Source organism: Thunnus maccoyii, chromosome 14, assembly GCF_910596095.1.
Source record: "Thunnus maccoyii chromosome 14, fThuMac1.1, whole genome shotgun sequence".
Taxonomy (NCBI): Eukaryota; Metazoa; Chordata; class Actinopteri; order Scombriformes; family Scombridae; genus Thunnus; species Thunnus maccoyii.
The window spans coordinates 30351273-30369656 of record NC_056546.1 but is presented as its reverse complement, the minus strand read 5'-3'; the positions used below and the strand labels follow the sequence as shown (position 1 = coordinate 30369656).

The 18384-nt window shown below is 39.9% G+C and overlaps 1 protein-coding gene across 1 annotated transcript in view; it reads right to left on the bottom strand.

Annotated features, from left to right (window-relative positions):
• Nucleotides 1-10418: 10418 nt before the first annotated feature.
• The window catches only part of fbxw4 (F-box and WD repeat domain containing 4), a 70876-nt gene continuing 62910 nt past the window's right edge, over nucleotides 10419-18384 (bottom strand). The window contains exons 7-9 of the mRNA XM_042434091.1: nucleotides 16192-16332; nucleotides 10803-10944; nucleotides 10419-10640 (exon numbers count right to left, since the gene is read on the bottom strand). Coding sequence (XP_042290025.1) covers nucleotides 10506-10640; nucleotides 10803-10944; nucleotides 16192-16332 — 418 coding nt within the window. The 3' untranslated portion in view covers nucleotides 10419-10505. The remainder of the gene's footprint in view (nucleotides 10641-10802; nucleotides 10945-16191; nucleotides 16333-18384) is intronic.

Below are 18384 nucleotides of genomic sequence, written 5' to 3'. Positions count from 1 at the left end.
ATATATATATATTCTACTATGGCTATTTCCCAAAATATCAGACTATTCTTTAACTGTTTTCAGTGGATTTATACTCCACTAACATTATCATCTGTGGACGTGTTCCGGGCCAACTCTGTCTCCTAGAAATCACGTACATATACAACTAAAATGCAACAGCATATACGTTTTGCTAGAAATGTAATGCTGGCTGAATTACATTTTCTCTCAACATAATGAGAAAATGTTGTTAATTAACATAATTGGAAAGTTGCCAAAATGTTGAGTGAACATATGAGTAAAATGTTCACAGACAATGTACCTTGTCTGTGAACCTTGTCTACATTTTTTCCCACCAAATAATTTGATCTTGTAGTAAATATCTGCGAGTAAACCTAGAGCAATATTTACTTTTTATAGTTGTGTTTAGACACTGGCAGCACTTGTTTAAGGCTGGTGAAAGATCATGGTCTTGGTTCAATACAGAAAAAAAGGCAGCAGTGACTAGAAGCATAACATGTAAATCTTACATAGTGCACCTTTAACATTTAATCCACATCACTATTTTTCACTAATCTTAACCAATGTGCTTTTGTTGCCGAAACCTAAACACACAGGACTTGGGATGCAAACCTGGGATACGGTCACCATCCAGCCTCTGCCTCCCTTTTTTGCAGGTGGTGCACAAACAAACAGCATGCAGACACAGGACATTTAGTCCAACCTAATCACTGCTGGGATGTGTTTTAATGCCACTTTTTCTGAGTGACATTTGAAACACTGGGCACTTCTGAATCCATGCATTCATTTGTCAGTCCATATGCTCCAGTATCTGGGACTATGAAATATCCTGAGTTATAAGCTTACACAAATGATTCCACTCTCCTGGTTATCTCCCAATTCAATACACAGTAGAATCGATAGAACTTTTGCCTTATTGGGATCCATGTTGCAAAAATGTATCACATGGTGCTGAGTGCCTCTAATATTTGTCCATGTGGGGTCTTGGGTTCACGCTATCCATCTACATTTTATGGATTAATATTTGTGCTTGTAAAAGTTAGTGTAAAAATCAATTGGAAACAAATACATTATATATTTTTATATTTTAGACTTATAGGTATGACTCAACTAAAATGAAGGAGGTTAAAAAAGAGGTGTGTCTAAAGAAATAAACTAAAGAGAGATATAGCTGCTGCCGCCCCATCTGACTTCTTCCAAGTGTTTGGATGAACAGTGTGGCATTTTTCACAGGGCCGACACTCGACAGCAGCTTTGTGCTTCATGATGTAGCACCTTCTGAAATGGATGATGTCACCTGAGACATGGGTATCAGGGATGAGAGGGCAAGCTAGGAGCCTTTTGTCTCCTACAGTGGTCTAAGCTCTCAAACCCTGAGTGACACTACAGAGGAGGAAGAACACGTAGAGACAAGAAAACACATCACTCACTACCAGAACCATTCATCCAAGAGATTCAAGATTCCTCTATTGTTTCATCCCATCATACAAGTACAAGAGAGTAAAATTCTTGGGTTTTGGCTCCTTGACATTGCAGCAACAATAGCAATAAAATAATAAAAATAGCAGTAAAAATAGTACTAAACAAATACAATGCAATTAAAATATAAATATTATAAATAAATTATAGTGTGTGTAAAATACTGTGTGTGTGTAGGTCCTGCTTTAATAAACGTGCGTGTGTGTATGTAGTTGTTTGCATGTTTGTGTGTGTTTGTGTATGCACAGCTACACTTGTGTGTGTGTGTGTGTCACAGGGAGTAGAGAAGAGGGCTCAGAACACAGCCTTGGGGTGCTCCTGTGTTGAGGGGCAGAGGGGCAGAGGTGCTGGAGCCCATCCTCATCACCTGGTATCAACCTGTCAGGAAGTCCAGGATCCAGCGGCCACTTTGTGGATCTTGACGCACTTGAACAACTAGCGCATATCGGCCTCAATGATGACCAGAGCGTTGGTTGTGTCGGTGGCGGTGGGGGTTCCCCCCCTCTGGGAAGTTGGTGTTATCAATGTTGAAACGGGCATAAAAACTATTGAGCTCGTCCCAGAGTAGCGACGTTAGCTGCACAGATGGGTCTTCTGTTAAAGTCCGATATTATGTGTAGTCCCTACCACATACTAAGACTGATCGGGTAAAACAAGACAGTAAAACTATTATCATCGTAATACCATCAATCAATCATATATTACTCTTGTCAAAGGACTGTAATTCTATGTATCATGGTTCGTCAGTACTATATCCTGCAACTCGGACATTTAGGTCACTAATCTGCTCATAAAATTTGTTAATTAGAGTAGTTGAAAATAAAAGGAATTCAGGAAATCTTCTTAGTGAATATACACTACGTAAATGGCAGAGTACTGTACCACAAACCAGATTTGAACCAGCGACATTGCACATATGTGCTAGGTGTCACCATTTTACTTTTAATGTCACAACATCGCCATCACCAATTTTTGGTTGAAAAATTTGGTCCTGAAATTACCAGCATTGAAAAAAGTGTGTGACAGAGCCTGATGTGTGGTGTGCTGCAGTGGAGTCTCCCCCTCTTCTGCCTCAATGATTAATTCAACTGTCAGGGATCCCTGGGGGTCACATCTCCTGCATGGATGTGCAATGTCTGTACGCACCCTGGCCATTCCTCTTATATTAGCTAATGGATGGCATATGATCTAATATATGCCATTAATGGCCAGCAGGGAGGGTCACTGCCCAGACTCACAGTGGACACCCCAGGACATGTGTGGCTGGTCGAGCAACACGCACACACAAAGTCACCCGCACAGCCTTGTTGGACTGTATGTCAGTCCTGGTTTAGCAGCAACACACAAACACACCGACCCAGTATCACACCAAAGCACCCGCCGCTCCACCGTGTCAGTGTCACCTTTTGCCTCACCAAGGCGTGAAAAGTACATGCATGTATACTTAATGCCAAAAACCCCGTCTAGTGGCCGTAGAAATTATCACCCGCAGAAGTGATGCAGTTCAGATGACGTCTATATAAGGTGACAGAGGTGGTTGGTTGGGTGGATGGCTAGATAGATAGATGACAAAAAGTGGACTTAGCTGCAGGAGACCTCTTTTTTCCTGTTTCCAACCACTTGTACTGTTGCCATTACGATACAGGTACTAACTTTAAGGACATAGTAATTTTAACCCATGGTATGTTTCAAGTGATCATTTTAAACCACAGACTGTAAAAAAATAATGTATGTAGCTACTGAGACAGCACCTACTGGTTTGTGGACTCCCGTTTTGAAGCCTCAAATTTGCACTTTGACCGTCACCATCTTGAATTTTTGGAACCAGAAGTGACCATATTTGGATGAGAGGGTGGAGCTGACCCTAACGCTATGTGCTAGTTTGGTTAGCATAGTGCATTTACAGTCTATGGTTAAATGTGAAAATGCTAATGCTAATTTTGGCTAGTGAAAAAAAGGCTTAAAACAAAATGTACTTACCAGAAAAACTGAACATCCAACTCCTAAGAGGTTCTTTTAGCACAACCAAGCGCTGACTTTTTGTGGTGATCAATTAAATTTTATGAACTGAAAACACACTGTGAAATAGTGACAGCTGGGGTTACGATTCATAACGTACACACGCGTGTACGGAGCTACCGGCCTGTTTTAACCCAAATCATGATCTTTCCCTAATCCTAACCAAGTGGTTTTTGTACCTAAATCTAACCAGACCTCAACCATAGTGTTGTCACACCATAAAACATAATTATTTTTTAACAGTGATTTGTGACGGTTTTCGAAAGCACAGACAATCTATGTTGTCCTGTTGATTACTGCCAATAGAGGTGCCAGATTAGAAAACACTCCTAACGTACAGGCGTGTACTTTTCATGCCTAAACGAGGCAAAATGTGACACTCACAGGGTGGACGGGCAGGTGTATTACACACTTTGGTGTGATACCGTGTTGCGCACACACACACACACACACACACACACACACACACACACACACACACACACACACACACACACACACACACACACAGTGTGAGTGATAAAAGTCAACCTGTCTGATTGTCTGACTGCTCTTGTTTCCTGACCCGTTGGACTTCCTTTACTATGTCGCCACAGATCTCAGCAATGTTATTAAGAACAAAACTTCAGAAATAGACCTAAGTGCATGTTGTGCCTGCTATCTGTTTAAACATTCTTGTGTAAAAATGCAGCGAATGTCTGTAATTTCAGTAGCGTTGGGTTTTGATCCTTAATCATTTTTTAGTTACTGACCAACTATGTCTATAATAATTGTCAAGTATCAAAAGCTGGCATTAGATATCTGATCTTTGCTTTTACTTTTTGATCAGATAATTCTTGATTTAAACTTGCATTAATTGATTTATTGGCTAATCAGGTGCAGCAGAGACAAGCTGTAAACACAATATTGCCATATTATAACTTTATAAAGTTGTTATGGCTAATGTGTTAGGAAACAGTTGCAACATTAGCATTCATTTAGAGTTGTGTTTGTGTCCACCTGATGAATGCCAAAGTCCAACATTCACTCTGCTGCTAAATGCTCCTCTATGTTCACCAGCTAGTGTGTCTGCTCTTTGTTGCTGGGCAGGTAGTGTACAGTGGGTTTATCAGAGCTTTTTCTCTGAAAACAGCTGCTGCTGGAAATAAATGAGACTAAACCAAAACAGTAAATGTCACACACAGCTTCTCTATGAGCTCCTCCATAGCAGAAAAGAACTGCATAGTTGGTGATAATTCTCTGTGGGTGGGCATGATTAAAAGCAACTCCTCTCACATTACATGGTCATTTGACCCACTGTTCATATAGAAAATATTGACTGATTCCAAGTCAGAGACAGTTCACTTCAACACATCTATCCTTTAACTAAATTTCCTTTGTTTGAAAAGAGATACAACTGGAGGGAAGACTCTTATTAATAAGGAGTGGAAAAGCTATAATGTTAGGAATCTGGGCCAAATTGTATAGCAGGAGAGAATAATGAGATTCAACAAGCTTAAAGCTAATTTCGACCTTAATGATTCGTGTTTTCTGCAGTATCCATAGCTGAAATCTATAATGCAGAAACTCATATCTCAAGGTACCATACTGGCTTCAGATAAAGATACAGATAAATAAAGAAATAAATATAAAATAAATACACAAATAGAGGCACAATATCTAAACTTTACAGACTTATATCTCTCTCCTCCTGTAGTGGCATGGATGAAGTTAAATCACAATGGGAACATGATCTGCAGTGGGAACAATGGGACTATAATGCAACATTCAAATTACTTATTTAAATATGTTAGATATAAACTTAAACAGATGAAGATTTTATACCAAATATATATAACTCCACAGAAGCTGAACAAAATGAATCCTAATATGTTAGATCTACTAGAAGTGTGTTTGCTGGGAGTTAAAGTGGATGGATTGAAATCTGCAGTAACAAAACGCCTGATAATTTTGGCTTTCCTTTCTGTGAAAAGGATCATTCTTATTAATTGGAAAGTAAGGAAATCAAATAGTTTTTGTTTGAATCACTGGCTAAAGGACTTCATAGAACTGATAATGATGGAACATGCAGCCCCAGCCCTGCAGGGGCTGTATAGAGGCAATGGCTTAGATGAACCATGGACACTTAAAAAAGACTAGATAAATAAGAGACATTTAAGTTAAGAAGTGTTTTCCTGTCAAGAAGGATTGGTGATATAATGATTTCCTAAGCACATATATTAATTTGTTTTTTCTTTTTTTTTGTCTGACTTTGGATACACACACACACACTACTTGTTAGTAGTTCAATTGATTGTTGATTGCCTCTGTACATGAGATTTGTTGACAATAAGAAGTATAGAAAATCACCAGACACCAAAACACCACACTGCAGTTTATCATTCTCACAGACAGGATTCTACAGCTCTGGAAAGTTATCACCGTGGCAACTATTTTATCATTCCTGAAGTCAATCAGGAGGTAAACAGTTGAAATACATGGTTCATGTTACAAAGTAATTCACCAGGAATGTACGCTTGCATGTATTTGATTGGCTACTGCAGCACCTTGCTGGATGATGTCACACTGAACAAGGTTCAACTTTTGTGCTGGAGCCGCCGCATCGGCACCCCCATTTCATCACTGGACTGATTTCATTCAAATCTCTGCTGTTACTTCATGCAGAGATAAAGTTGGTTTTGAATGTGGCCTTAGGGGTCAGTTTATGGTCAGTCAGAAGTAGTTTCTACAATGTGTTGTCCGACAACGTTAGGAATGAAAAGTGTTAATAATAAATTGCCAATGGTTACACTTGAAGGCCGAGTGAAAAGTCAGCTGTCATGTGATAGTTGATAGTTGTAACAAATGATAAATGAGAGCTTCAGGGAGAAGATCAGACCCTGGCTCCTCTCTCACCTCCACACAGCTGACCAATCATGAAGTGGATATGAATGTTGGATCATTGATTTCGGAAAGTTACATAAATGGTCGAACACAGCCTCTTCTAATCCAACATCGGAAAGGTGTGAGGGGAGGAGATTCTGAAGCTATTCCACCATCTGACAGTATACTGGCCCCTTTGGTCTGGTGATCAGTAGATGGTATAAATGGAAACCAGAGACAACCTCAGGCACCATCCTGATGAAAGCAAGATAGCTGAAAAGGTTTGGTGAATAAAGCATGGTGGACTGGACAAGAGTTGTGCAACATGTTTTCTGTACCTTGCTGTGTGAGCTGTCTCAAAGTTAGAGATTGAAATGAAAAAGAATAAAAAAGTAGCAATCTGGCAATATCAACCCAGGTATCGTATTGGTACTAGTGTCAAATGTCAAATGATACCTAGCCCTGATTCAGTTCTCTGTCTTTGTGAATTGGCTGTTCTATTAAACCACTGCAATATGCCAACAAATTACTATTAATACTAGTTACTACAGCAAGTGCTCCTGCTGCTGCTACTACTACACTGATATATAGCAAGTAGTCCTGTGCAGTTTAATCCTCACTTGTGTATAACACATACCAACTCCTTTAACTGACCACCAACACACATACACACCCTCCTTATCTTCCAGCTGTTCTGCTCCTCTGTGTTAAACACCAGGGGTCAGATGCATAAAACTAAACTGTGTGTACGCACAAAGCCAGAAATATGCAGACACATTATTTTCATCAGATTGATAAAGCCGTGTGTACTCATGGTTCTGTTTTACAAATCTCAGTCATTGTGAAATGTGCACGAGCCTCATTTCCACTCCCACAATTAGTCATAAATTGATGAAGACGCCCTGAACCAGCCGTTTTCATATCAATTCGCTGCCTGCTCCACCAGTCTGAACAGCTGTCAATCAAACAAACAGAAAGAAGTGCAATTTCACTGATTTTGTTGCACTGGCGAGATTCTCCAACAGAACAGCTGTCATCATGTGTGACCATTACACACGGTTGTGCAGCTCTTTATAGTGTCCATATCATTAATTCATCATATGAATTAATCACATAAATCAATGTCAGCAGTGATATCTCAGAAATGTAATCAATGATTAGTTTGTAGCTCATATCTAAACTGACTTTACAAGTTGTGACACAACTAAGGATAAAATAAAGAGAATATTAACAGCAAAATAAAATGTTGACTCCTATGTAAATTAAAAGTATGATCAAATTAATCACACAAAAGTAATTAATGTTAATAAATGCGCCTTTGGTTGGCGTTTTACAAATCTCTGTGTAAACGCAAAAAAAAAAAAAAAAAATCACACAATCAGTGCTGCTGGTTATCAACCGACACAAACAATGTTTGTGTTAGGTTTGATTCTATCTCTCACTTTATATTTCATCTCCACCTCATCACATCACCCTCAGATCACTTTAGAAAAATATGTGTACACTTGTCTGAAGAATGCTTGAGTTGTGCACATTCTCACCAAACATTCTATGTTTATAAATACCAGTTTATGTGCAGGAAAAATGTGCAGGACGGTTTTTGTGCGTATGCATTGTTTATGCATCTGGCCCCTGCTGTACTGTATGTGTGGTTTGATAATCCAGATGTGTGGCCATGCTGATGTGAAGTCCATCAAATGGATCCTCACATTGTACGGAAAGGATTTGGGGGGTCAAACACTCCAATCCCCTCTGGTGTGTGATCTCAGGTGCAAGGGTCAAATGTATGTAAACCCAAACAGTGTGTTTCCACAGTGATGAGATGGGTTTGTCAAGAGGCTAATGTGCCTTAATCCCCTCAAAGGTTTCTGCTGGATCCAGGCAGTCACTCCACAGTGTAGGGGAGGAGAGGCTGAGCTGTGTTTTCTTCACTAGGACTATTCACAGACATGTGATTTTCATGTGTTGAGCATTTGTGTTGTCAGACTTCCTTGAGGCTAATGGATTAGCCCTTTACTGGCAGGCTCCAGCATGCTTCTCATGTCCAACAGATGAGTTGTGGATTGCTCTGTCCGGATCGCTTTAAGTGTATATTTACCGGTTATTACAGTTACTTTCTGCCCAAAGTCATCATCATCCCAGATTAACAGAACCTCATTCAAAATCACACAGATATTTGTAATAATGCAAACAGGAGCTATAGTTTCCAAATGTAAACAAATGAATTGTTATAAAAATGTGAAAAAAAAAGTAGCACATCTCAAATTTCCTAGTCAAGGAGGACAAAGTACTAACATTTCACTTATTTATTTGGCTCACATCACATTAGAAAAACGCTAACGTGTTTTCGGCACAGAGCCTTCTTCAGAGTGTTTTGTTGTGAGCAAATTTAAAAGTTTATTAAACTGGTGAACAGTAAGTGCTGTAGTAGATAGGCTACTCATTTATCTTCTATCTGACAGAATAAAGCAAAACCAAACCAAAACAACAATGTTAATGTTCTGGAGTGACCAAGTCACAGTTTAGGTGCCAGATGTATAAAAAATGTGTACACACAAAAAACATGCATACAGCATTTCCCACACATACACTGAAAACAGAATGTGCAGGGACAATGTGTGCACCTCCCACATACTTAAGACCAGCGTACACATGATTTTCCAGAGCCAGCTGCAGGTGACTTGATGTGGTGGAGAAAGAAACATGAGATGAAATCTAAAAAAAATATTGTTGACTGTGTGATTTTTATGTGTCTACATGCCAATCAAAGGAGCATTTATAAATTTACTACTGATGAATTACTTTTATGTGATCAATTTCATCATTTTTTAAATTTACATAGGATTTTATTTCCCTGTTAACATTCTTTTTATTTGAGCTGTAACCTTGTTTTCAATATGAGTGCAACAAACTAACCATTGATTACGGTTCTGACTTTTAAAAATGATGAGATATCACCACTGATGATGGTTTAGGTAGAGTACATGTGATGAATGAATGATATGGACAATAAATGGTCACAGCTGTGTGTAATAGTCACGCTGCACTGGCTGAGCTGTTGGAGAACCTCGTTGACACAACACCGTCTGTGAAAGTGTACGTCTTCTTTGCCGTGTGTTTGTCTTTATCCATTTATGGCTCATTGTGGGAGTGGAAATAAGCTTGGTGCATGTGAGAGCGATTTAGAAAACAGAACCACACATACACAAAGCTTTATAAATCCAACAAGAAGAATGTTTCTGACTTTATGTGTACACAGTTTTAGTCATGAATCAGAGTTTTCTGTATCTGGCCCCAGATCTCAAACTTAACTCCAGCAAAGTTGATAGAGACATTTTCACACAGGCTCAACAGCTGCTAAATGTGTATCTACTACTTCAAGCCTGCTTCCAGTCTTTATGCTAAGCTAGGCTAACCACATCAAGATTCCAGCTCTGTACTGAACACACAGACATGAGATCGATGTCCTTCTGACTTAGAAAGAAAGCAAATAAGCTTATTTCATAAATTGTTGAATTATTCCTTTAAGCAGCAGTAGTAGTACCAACCACACATCAAGTGTTTTCAACTACATATATAAAAGGTTTGATGAACTGATTGTGAGTTGAGTCACTATTGCATTATATTAATCTATCATACACAGTAGCAAGACAGACATTAATTTGTATGAAAAGATTGTGTATCTTTACTTTTACCCATCAAATCTTTGAATCAATGTGGCCGCGTAAAAAAGCACCGCCCAAACCATCCCACGGTAGTACCATCACCTCAGCTCAACAAAACGCTTGCACTACAACTTAGGGGGTTGTGGAGTTTTAAAGACCTGGGAGTTTACCAGGCAGGATTCAAGTTGCATTATGGGAATTGTAGGCGACCACACTATGGATTGAAAACCAGAATATCTCTGCCTCTCCTGCTTCAATTTTGATCATTCTTTTTTTTATATCATTTTTTAAATAAGTATATAGTTTGCCATCAGTTCTTCCAAAAACCCAAAGCAGCAAACCAAATAAATATGTTGCTGGATTAGAATGAAGAATTCCATTCAAAAAGTGAAATACTTATTGTGAAAATAAACAGCTTTATTGAATTGATAAATTGTGTGTGTGTGTGTGTGTGTGTGTGTGTGTGTGTGTGTCAGTGTGTCATCTGATGGGGATAGGGTTGTGTCTGAAGTCCAGTGAGTGGAGGGCGGTGGCCAGGGCTGCATACAGATGAGAGCTGCTGAACCTAAGGCAGTACACCGGGCTGCTCACTTGGTCTGAGCTCAACTGGAAGAACTGGGCAACAAACAAAACATGTAGTCACATTACAACAGCTTATGTGTTATTGTTTAACATCTGGAATTCAGCTCATAAAATGGTATTTTAAACTTTTGTTCATAGCATGTAAGGTACGATCTGCACTTTGTATAATTCATCCTCAAGACATACTGTACACACCTGGAGGCATTCAGTCTGCCGTTTGTCCCAGAGTCGAACGACGCCATAGTATGAAGAGCCGCTGGCTATCATGTGATTTCCGTCTGTTTGCATGCAGTACAGAGCGCTATCATGAGGCTCCTCCCACTCCATCACACACTTCCTGTTGGGAAGGATGGCAAGGTTTATCACACACGTGCACACACACACACACACACATACATACAGACACACACACACACACACACACACACACACACACACACACACACACACACACACACACACACACACACACACACACATTATCCACAGTAATGGATAAGATTATAAGATGTTGATAAATGTATGTAATGGGCTTGTGAGCTCACTGAATGGAAGTCTATGATGTACATGTAGCAGCTCTTCTCAAAAGTATTAGAATACATTTCTTCACAGTGTAAATAAAGAGCAGTTCCTTTCTAGGAAATGATCGGATCTGTGAAATAAACTGATAACAGTTAATCCAACTTCCTTACAGACTTTCAAAATATCATCATAACAAAGGCTTCCATTAGTTTGTCTGAATCTGGGTCATGGGGGAAAATTGTTTAATTGGCCCAGAATTTTATATCAAAAATCTTTTTTCCTGACCAAGTAAGGCACATAGTTTGGAAGAGTAACAGTATCTGCCATACCTGAAACTATGTAAGCCACAGAACTGCAACAGTACAGGTGAGATTACATCCCTGTGTGTATGTTGTGCAGGTTTGGTGACAACACAGAAACTCAATCCGTTGTTTACAGGTAAAGTATACTGTAGGTAGGGAGGCAAGTGTGTGTGTGTGTGTGGGGGGGGGGGGGGTTCGGCATACGCTACTTTTGGGGACAAATTTCAGACTAAGGACCAGTTGACTGGGGACAGCTTGTCTTATTGCGGACAAAAGCTGTGTCCCCAGTTAGGAAAAAGGTGATTTTTGGGTCAGTGGTTAAGGGTTAGGGTTAGGCAAGTAGTGGTTAGGGTTAGGGTAGGTCTCCAGGAAATGAATGTAAGTCTATGTTATTCCCCAAAAGTGACCTAGTACAACGTGTGTGTGTGTGTCTGACTTATCCTACTTTCAGGGACACATTTCAGACTAAAGACCAGTTAATTGGGGATGGATCGTCCAATTGGAGACAAAAGCTGTGTCCCCAATTGGGAAAAAGCTGAATAGCTGAATTTGGGATCAGTGGTTAAAGTTAGGATTAGGTTAAGGTTAGGGTAAATTAAGTAGTGATTATGGTTATGGTTAGGGTATGTCTCCAGGAAATGAATGTAAGTCTATGTAGGGTCCCCAAAAGTGACTTAAGTAAGCATGTGTGTGTGTGTGTGTGTGTGTGTGTGTGTGTGTGTGTGTGTGTGTGTGAGGCTGGGGTAGGCAGGGCAGGGTGGTGGTGACTGTGGTTAAGAGAGGGGAAGTATTTTGGGGATAAGTATTTTCTGCCAATAGACACTGATCCTCCATTAGTGCAGCCTCATCAATAAGTGATGGAGAGACACCAGGGGCAGACAATGGGGCAGCAGAGATGTCTGGAGGCGCTCTCTCTCTCTCTCTCTCTCTCTCACTCTCTCTCTCTCTCTCTCTCTCTCTCTCACACACACACACACACACACACACACACACACACACACACACACACACACCCACACATATAAATGCACACTCTAATTTTAGCAAACCTCAATGGGGGAGGTCACCCCTTGTCAATGCAAGCTGAAAGTGACACATTTCAATTCCTAAGGCCACCCCAATGCAAGTATATTCTGGTTTTACATTTCACTAAGGTGAGAAACCATAGTATCAGCATTGTGCATCAAACTTTAACTCAATGGAAAGATAGCAATCTAAGAAGTGGAGCTGGAATATACTGTATAATTGAAATTAGACTTAGGCCAAAAAAAAACCAAAATTGAGCCAATATATCATCCACTATTAGTTTACTGCAGATGTATTGTTATTGGTGTATATGTCGGCTGATAAATAACAAGAATTGTCAGTAGAGTAATGTCAAACATATGTTTGAGGTCATTTAGAAACAGGGTTTCCATCACAGAGTTTGTCCACCAGAGAGCACTGACAAGAGTTCCATTATAATGCATTACATGAGTCAAATCCCTTTATTGTATGTGTAAAACAAAAACTAAGAACTCAGCTTGTTAGTTCTCAATTACAGTTTGCTTTGGACATCAGTAATTTGTGGAAGGAAAAATGATAACATTTAATTGTCACGATATAATTCAGCTGAAAGTTGAGTCAGTCATCAGATCAGTGTGAGTAGTGTTGAGAATCAATGAGCAGATCTGATTTATGGCATTATTACATTTGACCATTAATGTGATGAGATGTTGTCAAAAACAGACATTCCTGTCTGGATATTTTATCTATAAATGGTTTCTGAATTGAATCAGAAATATGACAATATAGTAGAATATGTTGATGCCACAATATAGAATTACATATATCGTGATTCATATTGCCCACTCCAACTGTTATTGAATTGTTCAGATAGAGATCCAACTGATGATTAATTAGCCACCATGGGAGCGCACAATATCCGTATTTGTTTTTGGTCCATCACGATGAATTTCTCTTTGGTGCTGAGCCCCAACTTCCAGACAACCTGAACCTCCTGGCTGACCCTGGGAGCCTCCTGAGGCCGGTTAGGTTTGACCGTATGAATAATTGATATCTAAAGAGGGACCCCCCTCTGCCAACCTTCACCCCAACCCAGCCCCTTTCAAAGTCCCCAGAGCAATCTGGCAATCAGATCTGATTTGTCTTACTTGACTGATCCCTCCCAAAATACAGCCAGAAAGCCCTCTAACCCCTGCTGTCCAAAATAAATGCTGCCCTCCCAATCAGGTTACAGACCCTGCCGCCTTACACTGAAGTGAGAGCTGCTGCGTTAATATGGACACACAGCCTGTGCTCACATGCTGGAAGAAAACAGGGTGTGCTGCAGGCTTAGAATGATTTTACACCTGAGTCTAAATGTCATTTCTGAAGCTTGTACATCCTGACGAGAAGGAACTGTGGAGGTTTCAATAAAAATGATCACATTTAAAGATAGTAGATTTTTTTTTTTTTTTTCAGTAGTACTTATTTTTCATAATAAAATGAGCAATATTCGGGGTAAAGTGACCAACTACACTCCAGATTTATGCTCCTCACCAAGTCACTCCTATCATCCAACACTCCCCACTTTAGTCTCTCAGGTCTATTGAAATAGAGGTAATATCTGCATAAACCAGCTCCACCAGAACGTGCATTGTAACGATTTGTTGTTGCACGCTTTTGGTTCAAACAGACGATGATTGGTGCGTTCACAGACAGTCCGTGAAAAGTGCTGCCTTAACCTTGTTAGCTCTGTGCCTCAGCCTGTTTGAACTTGAAAAAAAAAAACGGCTGTTCCTTCGCTTAAAATCGGAGGAAGCAAAGACTAAAAGTTAGCATGGGAAAAGGCATGTGTGGCATAAGATTGTGAGATCTGTGTCAATTGTGTGAGTTTCACAATCAAAGCATGAGACTTGCCAGCTCTGCTATGAAGGAAGATTAGAACGTTTCTCCTACCACCAGAAATAGCTGTCGATGGGCAGACTATTTGTATCACTGAATAAATGTTCAGAGATGTTGGCATAAATTCAGATGTCTGGAACCAGGCTAGCCTAGGATAACCTGGTGGATGGACTTGAGGTCAGAATAAATTTCTCACCTAACATTGTGGATTCAGGATAAAACATTAGTAAAGGATTTTAGAAGGGTTGCGTTGGTTTCCGGTTTTGCCAGTCCGGTCCAGTGTACAAGCTTAAACCGGTTTGACTTAATGCAAATCGACTGAACTAGCATTTGTCATAATGAGATGTCTAAACATCTCACACAGTGGCTCCAACACTGACAGCCCCGGCTGCTGCTGGATGCCAAAGACCAGCTGGAAGAGTTAGGCTGACCCGGGCGAAACCCAGATAAACCTGACTGGGCTGCCTCCAGCTTCCAACAGTCTGAGAGCAGCTTGTGTTTTGAAAACAACCCGTGGATACAAAGGGAAGCGACAGATCATTTTACCAGCCTGCACGGCGGCTAGCAGCTAGTTAGCATGGCTAGCGTTTTTAGCTGAGCATAGCCGTGCTGTGTGTAGCCGCGATGTTTCCAGCTGTCTGGAAACACCGCGTCTACACACAGCACCCTAACACAAGAAGAAAAGTGAAGTTGAATGATTGTTGTGAGAAATAAAAACACAATGTGTCACTCAGATGTGCTGACTATGGTGCTGCTACATTCTCATTCATGGGCTCTCGTTATGTTCCACTCGGGAGCGGCTGAGTCTTGCATGATACCTAGTGGCAAAATTCGATATTACTGGTCAGGTCCAGTATTTGGCTTAATATCAAACTGGTTTGAAAATTTTCACAATGATCTGACCCTTGATATTAGTATATATAATATGTAATAGAATCAGGGCTGAAATTTAAGGAAATTCCTCCATTTAGTCAAGATCAAAGTGACAAAAGATCAGTGCCACAATGTTAATGGTTCAAGGGCAATATGAATATTGTGATGTGTCAACTGACATTTAGACTGCTTTCAGTGAAATGTATTCATCAAAGCTTACACTTCAACTGAAATTTCAAGCACTAACAGACACTTCATCTGCCTTTACCCATTACATGTCAATTGACCAAAATACGCTTCAACTATTTACAGTTCAAAGACTGTCAACTATCTGTTAGCTATCTCCAGTGCTTCAACTTCAACTGAAATTTCAAACGCCTTAATCTGACAGTTCAACTGGGCTTCAACTTAAAACTAACATTTCAAATGCTTTCAGTGATTACACCTCAACTAATTTCAAATCTTTCACTTGAATTTCCCTTTAATGCTTTCACTTCAACAGGCAGTCTCATACAACATCTCACATACAAACAGACATTGTAGCTTGTTTACAGTGTTTGCACCAGCAATTTTAAAAATAAACTGGCACATAAATGTTAACTTGTCTTGTTTATTTTATTTATTTTAATGATCTAAAAGTATTCATATCTAACATATTCTGTCTATGAATACTGGAATCAGCCTATAAGCATTTGTAAGTTTTAACTGTAGGATGTAATTCCCCAAGGGTTGCTAAAACCTTCAAATACCTAGAAGAAATATTAAGGACATGACCTCAGTGTCCTCAATGGTCTGAGGTATAATTTGTATGGAGTGATGGACAGTATAGTAGATGCACTGTAGGTGTCGCTATTTAACTATCAGATCCTTGATCCACTGTCGCTGTGCTAGGGCCACTGGTTCAACTTTTATTGCTGCATACTTACAAAATGTCTTGTGTGTTTATGGTCACAAGAGAAGTGACTGGAATTGAACCCTAAAAAAGACAGATGTGGGCGTACCTTGGGCTGAGGCGGAGGTCCCACAGACGAATGTAGGTGTCATAGCCGCAGGTAAAGAGTTGGAAAGGCGACTCAAACACCATGTCCAACACACCGGCCCCTCGACGGAACTCTGAGCCAAGACTGCACACACACTCCAGCCTGGTGGAGAAGGATGGAGGAAGATAAGAAAAACGTAAAATGTGTTTCACATGTCTGAAAACTACCTGTGCCTATATGTGAATTCATCACGTGAAATGTGGAGAATCAAAGAATAAAACATGACAAAATTATATTCATGAATGGACATTAAAATAAACAGATATGATGAATTATATTTTTTATAGAAATCAAATATTCAGTGAAATATATCAATATGTATTTAATATCTTAAAACTCTATTACAAAATTATTATACTATTACATCAATCTGCAGTTTGGCTTTATTTACAATGTATTCTTTGTTCTAGTCTTTTACCCCAATGTGACACTGAATGTCTTGTATTTCGTTATATATCTAAGTGTAAGAAAACACTTGCTTGTCAATCAATTTTGGAGGGCGGGGTTGATGATGATTGATGATGATGTATATTTGCCCCAAACGTGAATATTTTTTACACAGAACTAACTATTCACCTGGTGTGCCTCTCTGTGAGTTTGACTGTCTTATCAATAACTTATTTGACATATTGAGGAAACAGTCATTTGTTTCATTTATTTATTTACTTCACTGTTTATTCATATGCAATGTATCTAAAATGTGTGTTTTTAGAGGTGGTGAGTAACTTAAACATCTAATCTAGAGCCATGCCATGTTACCAAAACTGTCCAACACACAAGCATCTTGTGAATCTGTTCTGAAAGCAGACCAGCCTCTCCAAGCAGTGCGGCAGTTGTTGTATGGAAGAATCAGAGAGGCAATGTTTCCATGAGCAGTTTTACCTCTACCATAATGGCAGTAAGTGGTGTCAAACAACACTTAGTCTGTCTGTGATGATTTTACATGTCATAATGTACTATACTATATGAACCTGTCATTTTAACCAGCAAAAGAAGAAGATGTACTATATGTGTAAGACACCTACTTTAATAAACTAAACCCTGCACTAAACCCTGCACTAGGCATCAACAGTGGTATTGTGGTATACAGTGGTATGTCTGCATCTCAGTTTACAGAGAAGACAACTAACATAGCGACTGTTTGACTGAAAGACTCATTTGTGTGGAGTTCAATCAGAACACATATTCACTTATTGTATATATACATAATAAATCACCAACAGATACTTTATCCATATCAAGAAACTTTATCACATGGATACAAATCTTTATTCCCAGCATACATTGGGTGAAGCCTGGACCAATTTGATCTAAAACTGGAAAATAGAAATGCTTTCATATCTTCTTATCCGCTGAGTTACATTTAATCATTTTTATGTCCAGATATCACACATAATTAGGTTATTTACTGTCATGTTTTTTTCAATCACAAAAGTTAGGATTGTGTTTTTCATCTTAAACAAAATTGGGTTTACTTGGACTGACAAAGTGTCCACAGTCTGGATTAGTGAACACTGCTCTGAGTGTGGGGCTGGGGACAGATGTGAGAGTGTGTGAGTGAGAGAGTCAGAGAGGTAATCTGTGTGTATGTGCAAGTGATAAATAAACTTTGTGTTTCTAGATTGATGTGGTGTGACCTGTGTGTGTGTGTGTGTGTGTGTGTGTGTGTGTGTGTGAGAGTCCAGCTCCATGCAGCACTATGCTCTTGTGATCACAGCTCTGTCCCGCTTGCTCCTCGCCTCTTGATTATTGGAGAATAACCTGCACTCAGCAGGGCGGATTATTGCAGAATAACTGTCTCTTTGTTGCCATTTAATACCCTCCATGACCGTGACTGTGTGCGACTCTTGCACGTTTGATACCTGCCCCGTAGCAACCATTTAAAGGAGGCCGCTGGCCTTGGCGACCGAGCAGCCCTGTGCTTCGACTCGTGCCCCCCTCCCTCGCCCTGGAGCTCAATCCGCAGGTTTGGGCTGGTAATCTCCCAGCCTTACCCCAGGGGGCCTTCTTATTGGACCAGGGCTTTCCCCACAGGGCGCCTTATTGGGTGAGAGCTTTCTCATTGCCAGGGTCTCATGACTAAGCCTGGGCCAATGGGGAGTCCATGATGAGGCTGAGTTTGTGTCTGTGTGGGGTAGTGACCCCTCATTTTCC